Source organism: Panthera tigris, chromosome C1 (assembly GCF_018350195.1).
Source record: "Panthera tigris isolate Pti1 chromosome C1, P.tigris_Pti1_mat1.1, whole genome shotgun sequence".
NCBI classification, from domain to species: domain Eukaryota; kingdom Metazoa; phylum Chordata; class Mammalia; order Carnivora; family Felidae; genus Panthera; species Panthera tigris.
Window position 1 is genome coordinate 74,764,504 of NC_056667.1, and position 17,184 is coordinate 74,781,687.

General features: G+C 38.6%; 1 protein-coding gene across 2 annotated transcripts in view; it reads right to left on the minus strand.

Annotated features, from left to right (window-relative positions):
* The window catches only part of LOC102959082 (guanylate-binding protein 4-like), a 36,378-nt gene that overhangs the window by 2,631 nt on the left and 16,563 nt on the right, over positions 1–17,184 (minus strand). For both annotated transcript variants that reach the window (XM_042997790.1, XM_042997789.1), the window contains 6 exons: positions 16,364–16,576; positions 14,979–15,081; positions 14,456–14,649; positions 13,425–13,593; positions 12,599–12,792; positions 2,579–2,646 (listed from right to left, as the gene is read on the minus strand). In XM_042997790.1, the coding sequence (XP_042853724.1) occupies positions 2,599–2,646; positions 12,599–12,792; positions 13,425–13,593; positions 14,456–14,649; positions 14,979–15,081; positions 16,364–16,576 (921 nt within the window). In that variant the 3' untranslated portion in view covers positions 2,579–2,598. The remainder of the gene's footprint in view (positions 1–2,578; positions 2,647–12,598; positions 12,793–13,424; positions 13,594–14,455; positions 14,650–14,978; positions 15,082–16,363; positions 16,577–17,184) is intronic.

Here is a 17,184-nt window from a genome sequence, read left to right on the forward strand (position 1 = left end):
ATCTAACATCTAGCAAGGTTGTCAGGAGCTCATTTTGATAACAGAACTTTATAATAATTAGAGCTGACATTTCTTTTATTATTGTAAAAAGATACACAACAATATCTGAGACAGATAATTTTAATAGTCCTGAAATTAAACTTGGACATTTTAAGGGATGGACCCAAGCTGCACTAAATACAGAGGTCCTGTACTTTCTGAGACACAGATATTGATGTAGGAGAGGGTGGGCACATGACTATCATCCAAATAAAAAGAGTCCTTCCTCACCAACTGGATCAAGGAATCCCCCTCTGTCTCTCTCATTTTTTGTTGCTATTATTTTTCACTTTATTTATGAAGCTAAAAAGATATGATTCTAGAGATGATGAATCTAAGGCTAGTTATATTTGGATGTATAGCAGGATGTTTTTACTATTTAGCAATGAAAAAAAATAAATTTGGCGTCTCTCTTCCAGATTCCATTATTTGGAAGAAAATTTGCTGGCAAGAAAAATAACTTTTTTAAAGGTTTATTTATTTTGAAAGAGAGTGTGCATGTGTGAGCAGGGGAGGAGCAGAGAGAAAGAGAGAGAGTGAGAGAGAGAGAGAGAGAGGATATCCCAAGTAGGTTCTGTGCTGTCAGCATGGAGCCCAACATTGGGCTTGATCTCACACAACATGAGATCATGACCCAAGCCCAAATCAAGAGTCACATGTTTAACCAACTGGGCCACCCAGGTACCCCAGGAGAAATAACTTTTTATATTTTGCAAGTCTAAGTACCAAGAGTATACTCCTGGTAAAAGAAGAATTGTTAAAATATTCTTAAACTGATGGAAGCTAATGAGATTTGATTTAATAGAAATGACTTTTTTCATGTTTTATCAATTTAACTCCTCCCAAATGCGGTAGCATGTTGTTTTAGAAATTGTGGTTCTTTGGCACCTCGTGCACTCATCTTTAGAGAATGGTGAAATTCTCAGACAGGAAGAGTCTCGTTTAACATCCTGTTACACAAAGTTTGGTGAAAAACCACAAAGCTGCAAATGTACCAGCCCTTCCAGAAAAGCACAGACATGAGACAATTTCAGTTCAGAAATGTGGTGAGTGCAAGTGATCAGTTAAAAAATTAAATGTCTTAAAAAATAATAGCCTTTTAGGGACATAATTCACATGCTTAGGGAATTTTAGAACTGGAGAGTTTAGCAACTGTGATGTAAGAGTAAAAACAATCCAAAACCAAAATCACCTTGCATTTGCTGGATTTTGAAAAACAGACTAAGCGAAGAGAAATCCAGAACTACATAAAATGTAAGGCAATGGAACTTGCCTAGTGGTTTGGCTGTGATAAATATGGCAACTTGCCTACATGTTGGATTGAAAAATGCATCAGTTCGCTTAACTGAACTTAAGTTCAATCTTATTGCACCAAAAATATAGGTCTTAAAGGGAAAACTGAAATCACAGAGGATTTTAATTTGCAGGATGGATATTCAGGAAAGAGTCTCTAATAAGACTTGGACAGTAAAGTGCTAGTATAACATACTTATGAGTTCACAAAAGCGTCTTTCAAGCTACTCTCTGTGTCTTCTTTTAAAAAATTTTTTTAATGTTTATTTTTGAGAGACAGAGACAGAGCACGAGTGGGGAAGGAGCAGAGAGAGGGAGACACAGAATCTGAAGCAGGCTCCAGGCTCCGAGCTGTCAGCACAGAGCCCAACGTGGGGCTCAAACCCACGAACCATGAGATCATGACCTGAGCCGAAGTCAGTGTTTAACCGATGGAGTCACCCAGGCACCCCTCTAAGTGTGTCTTTGTGCCCATTCTCCAAAGAGGTTGAGGCCATGTGCCCCGTTTCTTTCATCCACCCTTACACATGCAAGACAGCTTGTGCCATATCTCCTATGGTGACCATAGGTGGAGTCTTACACTTTGCTCATTCTTTTTTCAGGAGGACCCTTCACAGATGCAGATTGCTCTGATTCCCCTATAAAAGGTTCAACTAAATGTACTAATGTACTAATATGAAAACCCCCCCACCCTTCTTCCAGAAACCGAATCAGAAGAACATCTTAACAAAAGTCAACTGGTGTGACCCCTCTGCAGCCTATGGTTTCTGCTGTGGTATACTGAAGGCATACGTAAGTGCACCCTACCTCAAGTATAGTCCTTTTACACATTTCCAACACTTGTCAGGAATGATCCATTTTAAGTCTAGGAATTGTTAAATCTGTGACTTAAATGTGCGGGCTCATTATTAAGGAGTACACATTCAAAGCCTCTTCAAGTCTGATTTATAAAGGGGAAATCATTATTTTTCTGGCTTAATATTTCCTTTTTACCATTTTTGGGGGGCATCAGAAAGGTCACACAATTAAAGAGGACAGATTTTAATATTTGGGGGCATTAATTATCCATATAAGCTACCCTACAGAAGAAAGGAAGACCTAACATAATATGTGATTTTCTAAGTGTCTCTGCTTTGGTCAGTACACATACACCTTAAACCTATAGCCTTTATATAGTGTTGTGCCCCAAAAGGTTAAAACATAGGTTTTAGGAATAAAAGCTGGAAGGATGAGTGGACTTACTCACCATCACACACAATGATATCCTCAGGGAATCTGTGCTTTTTGTCGCTGGAAACCGGAAGCTTCTAGTATCTATTAAAGAAATTGAAATCAGTGTGAATTCTTTACAATAAACCTCAAGACTCAGATGATTTAACTGTGATTTCTACAAACAAACATTTAACAATATTTTTTATATAAATTCTTGTCAGAGGTCGCCTGGGTGGCTCAGTCGGTTAAGCGTCCAACTTCAGCTCCGGTCCTGATTTAATAGTTCATGGGTTCAAGCCTCGTGACGGGTTCTGTGCTGACAGCTCAGAGCTTGGAGCCTGCTTCAGATTCTGTGTCTCCTTCTCTCTCCCTGCCCCTTTCCTGCTCATGCTCTCTTTCTGCCTCTCCCCTGGTCATACTCTATCTCTGTCTCAAGAATAAACATATATAAAAAATTTTTTTTTAACAAAAAACAAAAAAAAGAAATTCTTGTTGGGCATCAAAAATAAGGCATGTTGGGGTGCCTGGGTGGCTCAATCAGTTAGGTGTGTGACTCTTAGTTTCAAGTCAAGTCATGATCTCATGGTTTGTGAGTTCAAGCTCTACAGTGGGCTCTAGGCTGTCAGTGCAGAGCCTGCTTGGGATTCTCTGTCTCCCTCTCTGTCTGCCCTTCCTGCACTCTCTCTCTCTCAAAAATAATATAAATAAACAAAAAAATAAGGTATGCTATCTCATTATTTAAGAATGTCCTTAATACCAAATATGACCACAGTTGTATAGAAAAAGTTTATGACAACTATAAGGAGGCAAAAATTCTAAATCAGATATTAGCAAACAATACAATCCCCATCAAAATTCCAATGATATTTTTCACAGAAATAGAAAAAAATAATCCTAAAATTTATATGGAATCACAAAAGATCCCAAATAAAAAAAGTCATCCTAAGAAAGCAGAACAAAACTAGAGGTATCACATTTCCTGATTTCAAACTTTATCATGAAACTACAGTAATCAAAACAGTTATCAAAAAATTAATAATAGAATTACCATATGAGCCAGCAATCCCACTGTGGGTATACTTCTGAATGAAATGGAAGCACTATCTCGAAGAGATATATGAACCCCACGTTCACTGCAGCATGATTCACAGTAGCCCAAATGTGGAAACAACCTAATTTTTATCAATGGATTAATAGACAAAGACGATGCGTGCGTGTGTGTGTGTGTGTGTGTGTGTACACTATTGTATAGACAATGGAATGGAATATTACTGAGTCATGAAAAAGAAGGGAATCCTGTCATTTGCAACCACATGGATGAACACTGAGGGCATTTTGTTAAGTGAAATAAGTCAGACAGAGAAAGATGAATAGTGTATGTTCCCACTTACATATGGAATCTTAAAAAGGTAAGGTCATAGAAATAGAGTATAATGGTGGTTGCCAGGGACTAACGGGTAGGGGAAATGGAGAGATGTTGGTCAAAGAGTACAAATTCTCAGATATAAGATAAGTAAGATATGGGATCTAATTAATGCACAACATGATGACTATAATTAAAATGCTGTATTACATACTTTAAGTTGTTAAGAGAATAGATCTTAAGTGTTATCACCACACACACAAAATTAATCACAATTATGTAAAAGGATGGAGGTGTTAACTAATCTTATTGTGGAAATAATTTTACAAAGTATACATGTATCTAGTCATCACATTGCACACATTAAACTTACATATGTTATATGTCAAAAAGATTTCAATAAATCTGGAGAAAAAAAGATAATGTCATCTGCAAAGAGAGATAATTTTACTTCTTCCTTTCTAGTTTGGATGCCTTCTATTTCTTTTTCTTGCTAATTGCTCTGGCTAGGACTTCCAGTACAATGCTGAATAGAATTGGTGAAGGAGTGCATCCTTGTCTTGTTCCCAATCTTAGCAGAAAAGCTTTCAACCTTTCACCATTGAGTGTGAAATTAGCTGTGAGTTTTTATTTATGGCCTTTGTTTCGTGGAGGTAGTTTCCTTCTACTTCTACTTTGTCGAGGGTTGTTAACATGAAAAGGTGTTGAATTTTGTCAGATGTTTCTTCCTTAGAATTGAGACTATCATTTTTCTCCCCTCCATTTGGTTAATGTCATGAATTACATTGGTCGATGATCATCCCTTAATCTAGGGGAGCAGGCAATGTGGCTTTTTCTTGATTGGGGTTCACTTGACTGTTGTGTTTACTTTGTTTTCTAGAGGTCCTATAAGATTATTTTAGTCATATTATTATTATTATTATTATTATTGTTATTATTATTTTAATGTCTCTATGAGGGAACAAGGGCTTGGAGCTTCTAGTCTGCCATTTTGTGGGCATTATCTTCATAGTGAATTCTGTTTTGATCACACATATTATTTGTATTGGGGTCAAGCAAAATGTAATATAATTTTCCTGTGCTGGTATGTTCCCCCCTGCTGTTGGCCATGCAGATACTAGGTAGGCCAAAGGAGACCACTGGCATGGTCATATCAGCTTTCCTAAGCTTCCTTAACCTATTTCCTATATTCCTGGAGAGAGGACTGCTCTATTTTTTCTTTGAATTTCTATACAGCAGCCAACACTGAAGAGTCTTCTTAATAAATACATTTCCAAGGGCTATTCAACTCCAGCTTAAGAGGTGAGAAGGTAGCAACAAATAAGGCAGGCTGTAGACTAAGTTTGAGGAAATAGAGATGGTAATGTAAAAATGGCCAAGCAACTTACATCTTACTCCATCCAAATACCACGTACACAAATGGCTTGAACTTGTCTTCTTACAAGATTGTCCAAGATGTGTTTGAAATCATTCTTTGATTACTTCAATGATTCAACAATTATTTCCTATTCACTATTATGTAAGACACCTTTTACTGGGAGGCTTATCTTTGGGTGTTTACAAAATTTATTACAAAAGGAAGTTTATGACTAAACATGGAAGTGGTGAAGATCCCTTTTACTCTGCCCTATTGTCCTTTACTTCACTCTTAATCTTTTCCAGTTATCATTTCTTGTAAACACTGCTTTGTTGACTGTTCCTCATTCTTTTTCCCTCTATGGTTATCATTCACTGCAGCTAGTATGTTTCCTAAGGCTTAAGGTGTTACTTGATAAAAAGTATGTCCTGAAAAGAGGCAGCTCATTCGGACAGAAGATAATGTATATGATGTGTGTTGGCCATATGCGTTAGGGAGATTTCATGGGGAAGTAGGGCTTATCCCTGCTTCTTTCCTTTACCAAAACATGCATATGGACAGTATGAGATGCAGTCCTCTGAGTGATATCAATGGGTCACTAGGGACTGATTCAGCTACTGGACTTTCACTCCAATGGCTTTGGTTGGGGAAAGTAGAAGGTGGCTAAACTTTGACTCACAACCGTTAAGAAAATAGAACTGTGCCCTAAAGGCTTTAGAGAGAATGAAATCCAGAATCATGATACCTCCAGTTTTGTTTTTCTTTTTCACGACTGCTTTGGCTATCTGGGGTATTTTGTGGTTCCATACAAATTTGAGGGTTGTTTGTTCTAGCTTTGTGAAAAATGTTGGTGGTATTTTGATAGGGATTGCATTAAAATGTGTAGACTGCTTTGGTAGTATAAACATTTTAAGTATGTTTGTTCTTCTAATCCATGAGCATCGAATGCTTTTCCATTAAGAGCCATATTACAAAGCTGAGTCATCAAGATACTATGGTGCTGGCATAAAAACAGACACACTGATCAGTGCAACAGAATAGAAAACCTAGAAATGAACCCCAACTATACGGTCAGCTAATCTTTGATAAAGCAGGAAAGAATATCCAATGAAAAAAGAGTCTCTTCAACAAATGGGGCTGGGAAAACTGGACAGCAACATGCAGAAGAATAAAAGTGGACCACTTTCCTACACCAAACACACACAAATAAATTCAAAATTGATTAAAGACCTAAATGTGAGACAGGAAACCATCAAAATCTTAGAGGAGAACACAAGCAGCAACCTCTTTGACCCTGGAGCAGTTTCTTACTAGACACATCACTGAAGGAAAGGGAAACAAAAGCAAACATGAACTATTGGGAATTCAAGATACAAAGCTTCTGCACAGTGAAGGAAACAATCAACAAAACTAAAATGCAGCCTATGGAATGGGGGAAGATATTTGCAAACGACATATCTGATAAACGGTTAGTATCCAAAATATATAAACAACTTATCTAACTCAACACCCAAAAACCAAATAACCCAGTTAAGAAATGGGCAGAAGACATGACATTTTTCCTAAGAAGACATCCAGATGGCTAACAGACACATAAAAAGATACTCAACATCACTCATCATCAGGGAAATACAAATTAAAACCATAATCAGATACCACCTCACACCTGTCAGAATAGCTAAAATTAACAACTGAGGCAACAACAGGTATTGGTGAGGATGCAAAGAAAGGGGAACCCTCCTGCACTGCTGGTGGGAATGCAACTGGTATAGCCACACTGGAGAACAGTTTGGAGGTTCCTCAAAAAGCTAAAAATAGAACTACCTTTGAAGATCTGGGGTTTATGTGGTGGGAGTTAGATTCACAATGATGAAAAAGTCTGAGCACCTGAGATCAAGAGAGGAGGCGAGGTGCCTATAAACAGGCTATTTCAATGTCACAAGTAGTAAAAAGTGCTCTGACAGGGGTGACGATAAGGAACACAGAGGAGGAACAGATCAACTGCCTCCTGGGGAAGTCAGGACAGATAGGGGCTAGCAAATAATGAGAATGTAGTATGGTGGCAGGATGTCTGTATACAATATACAAAGACACAGAATCCAAAGATAACATGTGCAGCTTGCAGAATCACAAGTAGTTCATTCTAGCTATATCACATTCTACAGCACAAGGCAGCCGGAAAAGGAATTCCGGAAAAATCTAGTTGATACTGAAGAACAATTTTTCTAATTCACTCCCTTTATAAGCATGGCGCTGGAACATAGAAGCATTCTAGCAAACTTCCCACGTGACTATATAGCAAAAGAAATTAGATTTCACGTACAGCATGGTGATTATCATTAATAATAGTGTTGTACGTATTTGAAAGTTGCCAGGACAGTAAATCTTAAAAAGTTCTCACCACAAGAAAAAAAGTGCAACTGTGCATGGTGATGGGCGGCAACTAGACTGGGGGTGACCATTTCCCAGTGTATATAAATGCTGAATCAGTATGTTGTATACCCGAAACTAATATAATGTTATACGCCAATTATACCTCAGTAAAAAAAGAAATTAGAGACTGGAACATCGAAAGGTCATAATTAAAGCAAGATTAGGATGCATATCTTATGGTTTTCAGCTCCCTGTTGTAATCAGCAGACTCTTCCTACTGTTTCAAGGTATGCTTGAGGTATGCTGTTTCAAGGAGCATAACTCCTTCCACCCTATTACTAAATGCTCCCTTTCCATGTATTTTTATTTTAGTTTTAATTTTAGCAGTTTTAAGTCTTTATTTCTGAATATGTAACAGTAATACCATACAAAATGTAAGAGGCATGGGGAAGAATATATGACATAAAGTTAGCTACCCTCTCAAGCCTCACATCAACTACACAGGTCCATCCTCAGTCACAACCATAGTTACTAGTTTATTTCATATTTTTCCTGAGACATGTAAAATACATGTGCATATTCATTATATTTAAATTTACTAGTAGCAACTATGCATACTTTCCGGATGTTTTTTTACTTTATGCTAAATCTAGAGATCTTCTCATATTAGTACAGAGTTTTCCCTTTCATTGTAGTGACCATAGAATACTCTTGTACAAATGCCCCATGATTTCTATTACCAGCACCTGACAGTTGTTTTCTGATTTTGTGCCATACACATGTGCTGTAACATATATCCTAGCACATATGACATTTGGCACACGTACATTAAATCTATAAGGTTCAAATCCTAAATTTGAACCTGCTGGATCAAAGGTGTGCGCATTTAATACCTTGATATAGAATTGTTCCAATTTGTACTTTCTCGAAAATATGGGAAATTTCTGATTTCTCCAAATCCTTGGCAACTTAGTATCCCATCAAATGTGTTTTTCTTTGCTAACCTTAGGGATGAAACAGGAGCCTCAAAACTTTATTTTGTGTATCTCATATTATTAGCAAAGTTGAATATATTTCATTTCTTCTAATATATTTGCCCATTTTGGGGGGACAGGGGTGTTCTTTTTCCCACCGCTTTAAAGGGATCATTATGGCTTAAAGAAATTATATATTTTTTTTCTGATACATATTAAAATGAATTACTCATTTTGCCATCTTTGCTCATGTTTTTCTATGAAGAACTTTTTTTTCTTAGACAAATGAATTCATTAGTATTTTCTTTTATCTACCTCAGTATGACTTATTTCACTTAGCATAATACCCTCTAGTTCCATCCAGGTTGTCCCAAATGACACAATCTCATCCTTTTTTATGGCCATGTAATACTCCAGTGTGTGTGTGTGTGTGTGTGTGTGTGTGTGTGTGTGTGTGTGTGTACATATATATATACATATATATATATATATATATATATATATATATATATATGCACCACATCTTATCTGTTTATCGATGGACACTTAAATTGCTTTCATATCTTGGCTACTGTAAATAATGCTAGAAGAAACATGGGGGAGCACTTTTTGAATTAGTGTTTTTGTTTTCTTTGGGCATATACTCTGTAGTGTAATTACTGGATCATATGGTATTTCTATTCTTAATTTTTTGAGGAACCTCCATACTGTTTTCATAGTGGTTATATCAATTTACATTCCCATCAACAGTGAATGAGAGTTCCTTTTTCTCCACAACCTTGCCAACACTTGTTATTTCTTGTCTTTTTGATTTTAGTCATTCTGGTGTGAGGTGGTATCTCACTGTAGTTTTTTTTTTTAACTTTTTTTTCAACGTTTATTTATTTTTGAGAGAAAAAGACAGAGCATGAGTGGGAAAGGGGCAGAGAGAGAGGGAGACACAGAATCCGAAGCAGACTCCAGGCTCTGAGCTGTCAGCATAGAGCCTGACGTGGGGCTCAAACTCACAAGCTGTGAGATCATGATCTGAAGTCAGATGCTTAAGTGACTGAGCAACCCAGGCACCCCTATCTCACTGTAGTTTTGATTTGATTTCACTCATAAGTGGAATCTAAGAAAAACCACAAATGAATAAACAAAAAAAAAGTAGTACCAGACAGAGAACAAACTGATGGTTTCCAGAGGGGAAGGAGGTGTGGGGAATGGGCAAAATAGATGAAGGGAGTGGGAAAGGCTTCCAGTTATGGAATGAATAAGTCACAGGAATAAAAATCACAGCATAGGGAATACAGTCAATGATACTGCAACAGCAATGTACAGTGCCAGATGCTGGCTAAACTTGTGGTGAGCATAGCATAATGTATAAACTTGTCAAATCACTATGTTGCACACCTGAAACTAATGTAACATTGTGTGTCAACGACATTCAAAAAAATTTTAAATATATCTTTTTTTATCTATTTCCATTATGTCATACTTAGAAAGGTCCTACTGGGGCACCTGGGTGGCTCAGTCGGTTAAGCTTCCAACTTTGGCTCAGGTTATGATCTCACCGTTCGTGAGTTCAAGCCCCGCGTTGGACTCTGTGCTGACAGGTCAGAGCCTGGAGCCTGCTTCAGACTCTGTCTTCCTCTCTCTTGGCCCCTCCCCCACCCACAGTCTGTCTGTCTGCCTCTCTCTCTCTCTCAAAAATAAACATTAAAAATTTTTTTTAAAAAAAGGTCCTACCTACTCCCATATTATTTTTTTAACTCCCCCCTATTATTTAATTTTATGCTGTAATTTTTCATGTTTGTATCTTTGAACCATCCGAAATTTACTTGGACCATCTTGAAATTTACATGTAAAGGAGAACCCAACTTTTCTTTTTCAGATGGCTGCCTATAGTTCAAACACCATTGGCTGAATATCCCATACTCCTTCACACAAGAAAATGCCCAAATTATCATCTGCTGAATTTCTGCATGACTTTGCACAAATTTCTTTTCTTTTTTTTAAATTTTTGAGAGAAAGAGAGAGTGCGAGTAGAGGGGGAGAGACAGAAAGAGAATGAAAGAGAGTCTCAAGCAGGCTCCATGCTCAATGTGGATGGAGTCCCAGATGGGGCTTGATCCCACAACCATGGGATCATGACCTGAGCTGAAATCAAGAGTCAGATGCTCAACCAACTGAACCACCCAGGAGCTTCATGCACCAATTTCTAAACTTCCAAGTCTGTTTTGTCATTGTTTCAATATTCAGATGTTAGTACCACAATGCTAATTCTTGGGATGCTTTAACATGTGGCTAGAGCTAGTTCCCTTTCATTTGTCTTTTTTCAGGATTGCACTGGATATTTTTGTTTGTGGCTTTTCCATAAAACGTTCAGAATTAATTTATCTACTTCTTGAAAAATTATGTTTGACATATTTTTGGATCACATTAAATGTCCATATTAACTTAAATAATATTGAAATTTTAATTTCTGTCCATTTTTATAAATTGTGTCTTACATACCATTTAAAAAATTTTGTTCATGTAAAGTTTATGTACTTCATGATTTTATTCTGTAGTATCATATTGCTTTTGATGTTACTGGAAATTTGATCTTTTTTTCCACTGTATCTTTTAATTTGCTTCTCATTTCTCCAAATTAATTTTGTCAATATGAAGTTTATCTTTTCTGGGTAAGACCTTCATATATTTAGATAATTACTTTTTAAACTTTTGTTAAATGAAACTAACATGACACATATACCTCAAAAATGAGTCACAGCATAACAAGTCTCATTCTATAATTTCCTAACAGGAATTATGAGCTTATTTCATTTGTGATCCCAGAACTTTAAATCCTTCAAAAGCAGTTTTTCTTGGGTTTCTAAAAGGGAGAGTTCACTTTTGAAAGTCCCCAATTATCAAGTTGGGTTTCACTTTTAACACTAGCAGCTAAGCTAAGCATATCCATCTTCATATCTTCTTCTCTATCTTCATAGTGTTCCTTGATGGGGTTTTTCAATATATCCATGTATTTGAAACTGATGGTAAGAGTATCTATGGCATGTAACTTCCTAATTTTCTCAGGATCATCTCACTGAGGGTGGGGAGATGCTGAGTCAAGACTGAGAACTATTACAGAAATGTGTTCCAGTTCTAACGATGCCCTTTGGGAGAGAATGTAGGTTTGGTTCTAACTAATTCTCAGTTCTGCTTGAGGTATGATGGCCAAAACCATCTACAAAAAATGAGAATTGCTAACACTGTGCAGAAAACAGGCTATCAAGCTGCATACTGGAATAAGGAAGACTATTCCCTTGGGCTTTATAGAGTAACACACAGATCTGGAAACAAATACAGCAAGTTATAGGGCTTTCAGAATTCTGTATTTCATATAAGGAATAATCTGATACTTTCAGAACCCAGTAGATCTATTTTAGATGTATCTGATGGTTACACTAATATCCTAAAGACTATAGTACTGAGGTCCTACCCAATCCAAGCATTAAGAGAACATGCTGTAGTCACTACAGACAGCAACCTACCAATCTGCGGATGTTATTTGTTCATTTCAAAGACGAACACTAGAGGGGCACCTGGGTGGCTCAGTCGGTTAAGCATCCACCTTTGGCTCAGGTCATGATCTTGTGGTTCATGAGTTCGAGCCCCGCGTTGCACTCTGGGCTGACAGCTCAGAGACTGGAGCCTGCTTCAGATTCTGTGTGTGTGTGTCTCTCTCTGCCTCCCCTCCCTTCCCCACCCTACTGGAGTTCTGTCTCTCTCTTAAAAATAAATAAATATTTAAAAAAAAAAAAAAGACTACCACTACAGAAATGTTGGAGTTGTGTAGATTTAAGGACCTCAGCAGGATCCAGAAGGATTTGAGGTTCTAATGAATTATATACTTTTTATGATTCTCCCTGGGATCTTGATTTCTATTAGTATTGGCTCTCCCCTTCCTCAGGAACCAGGGCACTGTCCATGGAGCACTGCCCAGCTCTGTGCAAGGCTTACCTTCAGCTTGTGCATCAGCACTTTTTCCTGCTCTCTCAGAAGGCTTTCTAATTCCTTCTCCAACTTCTCTCTCATTTGGGGTATGTTTTCCCTGAAGCCTCTCTCTTGAGCCTCCATTTTTTGCAGCTGCTCCTTGTGTTTCGGAGTTAGCAGCTCCTGCTCCTTCTCAGTTGCCTGCTTCTTAGCCCGCTCAGCTGTTCCACGAATGGTTTAGAGAGAGAAGAAAGCAATGGTCAGGTCTGATGATTTTATTCTGCAGTATCTCATCTGTTTTGCTGCAATTGCAAATTCAGCTTTTCCTTACATTTATCTTTTATTAAAATTATTATTATTTTTTTAATATTTATTTTCAACAGAGAGAGAGAGAGAGAGAGAGAGGGAGGGAGGGAGGGAGGGAGAGAGGAAGGATGAGTGGGGGAGGAGCAGAGAGAGGGAGACACAGAATCCAAAGCGGGCTCCAGTATCCGAGCTGTCAGCACAGAGCCCCATGCGGGGCTCGAATTCACGGACCACAAGTTCATGACCTGAGCCAAAGTCGGACTCTCAACCCACTGAGCCACCCAGGCCCCCTACGTTTATCTTTTAACAATCTTGTTTACCATTTCTTTTATTTGATCAAAATGAAGTATGTCTTTTGTATGTCAGGCCTTAGTAATCATTAATCACTGTTGATCTTTAAACTTTTGTTAAAAGAAACTAATATGACACGTGCTTCCAAAATAAGTCACAGCATCACAAAAACCCTCATTTTATGAATCCCTAAAAGGAATTCTGAGCCTATGTCATTATGAGCTGAGAATCTTCATCCCCAAACCAGGTAACTCACTATGATCTGGCGTTTCTTTACTGAATACTCCATCAGTCACATCAATAATCCATTGATCCAACAAATATTTATCTTTATTTGCCACAATCTCTTTTTTTAGTAGCTGTATCTCTCTACGCAACTTCTCAGATTTCTTTTCAAATCCCTCATTACGAAGTTCTTCTTGGACCTATAAAAAAGAAGGAGTTCACTTCTGAAAATCCTCTATTATCAAAAGCAAGGGTTTTGAGTCTAACAGTTTCAGCACGGAAGAACCATGTCTACTGCACTATCACCCGAGAGTGCTCTTTGATGAGTCGATCCTGGAGAGTGGGAGTATCCATGGTTTACACCTTCCCACAATTCCCTCAGCACCATCTCACCAAGAGTGGGGTGGGGTCAGGCTAGATCAGACCTAAGAACTATCCTCTTAGTTCCAGCAGTGAGGATGTCCTTCAGGGGGATGTAGGATTAATTCTATTTCTCAGTTCCACCAAGGTAGCATGAACACACATGTCTAACAAAAATGGGAAGTACTGATCCCCTCCAGAACACTGGCTGTCAAGCATCAGACTGAGTTGAAGAATTACTTTTCCTCTGTGCTCTGTCGGACGACTCACACAGATCTGGAAACAAATGCAGCAAATTTTAGAGCTTTCAGAATCCTGTATTTCAAGTCTTTCTGATACTTTTAAGATAAGCTGGAGTTCTTTTAGGTCTGTTTGATGGCTGAACCAAGAATCCTAAGGACGAGCAGACTAGGGCCTTATTTAATTTGGGTCCAATGAAACCATCCTAACAATCACCACAAACAGCAGCCCAGCACCCTTAGGGATGTTAATTGCATACTACAAATTCTCTAACTACATAAGCCTTTGGAATTTGTGGATTTAAGAGCCCCAGCAGGGTCCAGAAAGATCTGAGGTTTTAATGAATCGTATGTCTTTTATGATTCTCCCTGGGATCATGATTTTTAATAGTTTGGCTCTCCCCTTCCTCAGAAACCAGGGCACTGTCCATGGAGCACTGCCCAGCTCTGTGCCAAGGCTTACCTTCAGCTTGTGCATCAGCATATTTTCCTGTTCTCTCTGAAGGCTTTCTCTTTCCTTCTCCAACTTCTCTCTCAGTTGGGCTATGTTTTCCCTGAAGCCTCTCTCTTGAGCCTCCATTTTTTGCAGCTGCTCCTTGTGTTTCTGAGTTAGCAGCTCCTGCTCCTTCTCAGCTGCCTCCTTCTTAGCCCGCTCAGCTGTTCCACGAATGTTTTAGAGAAGAAAGCAACAGTCAGGTCTGATTCTACTCTCCTTAGCACAGATACCAAACTGACTTTGAAAAGGAAGCTGAGAAGCCCCCAAATTATGTGGGTCACCAAGAGCACATTTCAGAATATGATGGAGATGGCCCTCCTTGTCTGCCTGATATAAAAAGACAACTCTGACTGTTATATGTGTATTTAGCAGTGTCGTTCCACAGTAGGAGAGGAAGCTCTTTGTTTCATGCAGGTTTTGCCCTCATTTCTGTCTGGTGGTAGTGCAGCAACCCACCCACTCTGCTATGAGCTCAGCCCTGCACCTGTACCTGCGAGTGCCTTCTCTTGACAGGTGAGGGCTTTGTCTCCCTGCAGGATGGATTTCTCTATTGCCACTTGGGACTGTAAGAAGTGCTGGAGAACTTCATTTGCCTGAGGAAACAAGGAGAAGAGACATGACATGCAGCACACATCGTGTCTTTTGGGGGAAATTATTGTTCTACAAAGTCACAAATCTGGCCTTGTAAATTTTTCACTTGCTTAGATATCCCTCACTAACTTTCCTTCTATGCCTCCAATATAAATTCTGAGTTCTTCTGTGATACCTGAAACCTTCCACTGCAGCCTCCTTTGCAGCCCTTCATCCTTCTTTCCAGTGAAGCTTTCCACTATCCACCCCAGGTGCCGCCCAGCAGACTTCAGTGTGTATATAAACAGGGACTCCTGTTTTCTCAAACATTTGCTCAATCTATTTTCTGCCAGGATGCTCATCTACCCTTTCTTAACTAGGATAACATTTATGGATACTTCATCCTGTAACTCCTATTGCTCTTTCAGAGTGCTTTGCTAAGCTACCTTTCCAGTTTGGAGGATGGCCAATTACTCTGAGCGGCCCTACCAGCTCTCCCCTTGCTGGTAGTATGACTCTGGGCAACTTTTTTACTTCTTTGTGTATTGCATTTCTCAACTGCATAACTATAGTATCTAAGTTATAATAATATTCTGAGCATTAAATTGACAATCCAACCAAAATACCTGATTATAAGTTATTTATGCATGGCATAGTAAGGGGGTGCTGAACATGTCTACTAGTTTTTTTTGAGAGAGAGAGAGAGAGAGAGAATGCAAATGAGCAGGGGAGGGACAGATGCACAGGGAGAGAGAGAGAATCTTATGCAGGCTCCACGCCCAGCATGGAGCCCAATTCAGGGCTCAATTTTATGACCATGAGATCATGACCTGAGCTGAAATCAAGAATCGGACACTCACCTACTGAGCCACACAGGGGCCCCATCAGCCAATATCATAATGATTGTTATCATCAATAATCATTACCATTATTTTACTATCTGCTCATCAAAGTATGATAATTATATATTTGCCCAATTTTTTGTCTTCATTTCAGGTAATATCATCATCTTGAGAACAAAGGTTGTGTTTACTCTTTGTATCCTCTATACTTAGCAAAGAAATGGCCACATTGTTTGATAAAGAAAAGTTGTTCTCTTTAACCCAGAATTCCCGAAATATTGCAAATATATTTCCAGTTCCTTCAACAACATATAACTAACTGTGGATAAAAGCTAAAAATGTGGAGATATTGCCCTGCTCTGCTTTCTCCATAAAAATGGTGCTACGACCTTAGATTTTCAGAAAAAGCAACACCCTTTGACTCTACGGCTCTGACAGCTATCCCTCCCTCTTTATTCCTTACCTTAACCCCTTTCCTGGGCACTAGGTTATAGTCCCATTCAACCTTGTTCTTTGCTTCTAAGTAGAGACTGTGTCCTCCAGGAACACAGAAAGTTCCTGTTGAGATGCTTTTCATCAGGGGCTCTGTAAGTTGCTGAAGCTTTGCCTGGGAATATTTAACAGATGTGTATTCATTCTGCAGCAAGAAATCTTTCTTCTTTTTTTCTATCATGTCCTGCCAGAGAAATGGGGGAGAAATCCAATAGAAAGAAGCTGTTAGAAGGGGAAGTCCAACGTCATCCTCTTAGAAAAAGCATTCTGATCACCTACAAGTAGACCGAAACATGGAATGGACCAGAAGTCAAAAGACTTTTAGTCCTAGTTCTTATCAATTCTGTGTTACTTGGGGAAAGCCCCTTAACTCCCTTGGATTCAAGCTTATCATCTACAAAATGATGGTGTTGGAAGACATAAACTCCAATTTTCCTTCTACTGTAGTATGATTAACAGTGACCCAACCATCAATAATAAACAATAGAAAGTTGATTTGTGGCCAGAAGTAGCACTTCCTCAGAGGATTTGGGTTGCTACAAATGGATTTTGTGTACAAAGAAAATCAACCCCCCAGTGCTGACTGAAGAATACTCTGAAGAGAGTTTGGAATCGTTAATGAGTTCTTCCAACAGGATTCTAGTATGTGAAGATATAAAAACAGAACTTTTTTCTTTGAACTTGTAAATTGCAATCCAAGGGATTGGATACACCAACAACCTTAATGAACTGGAGGCTCCTCAGAGGCCTGCAGATGAGAACTCAGTCCTGTTGACACCTTGTTCTTAGCCT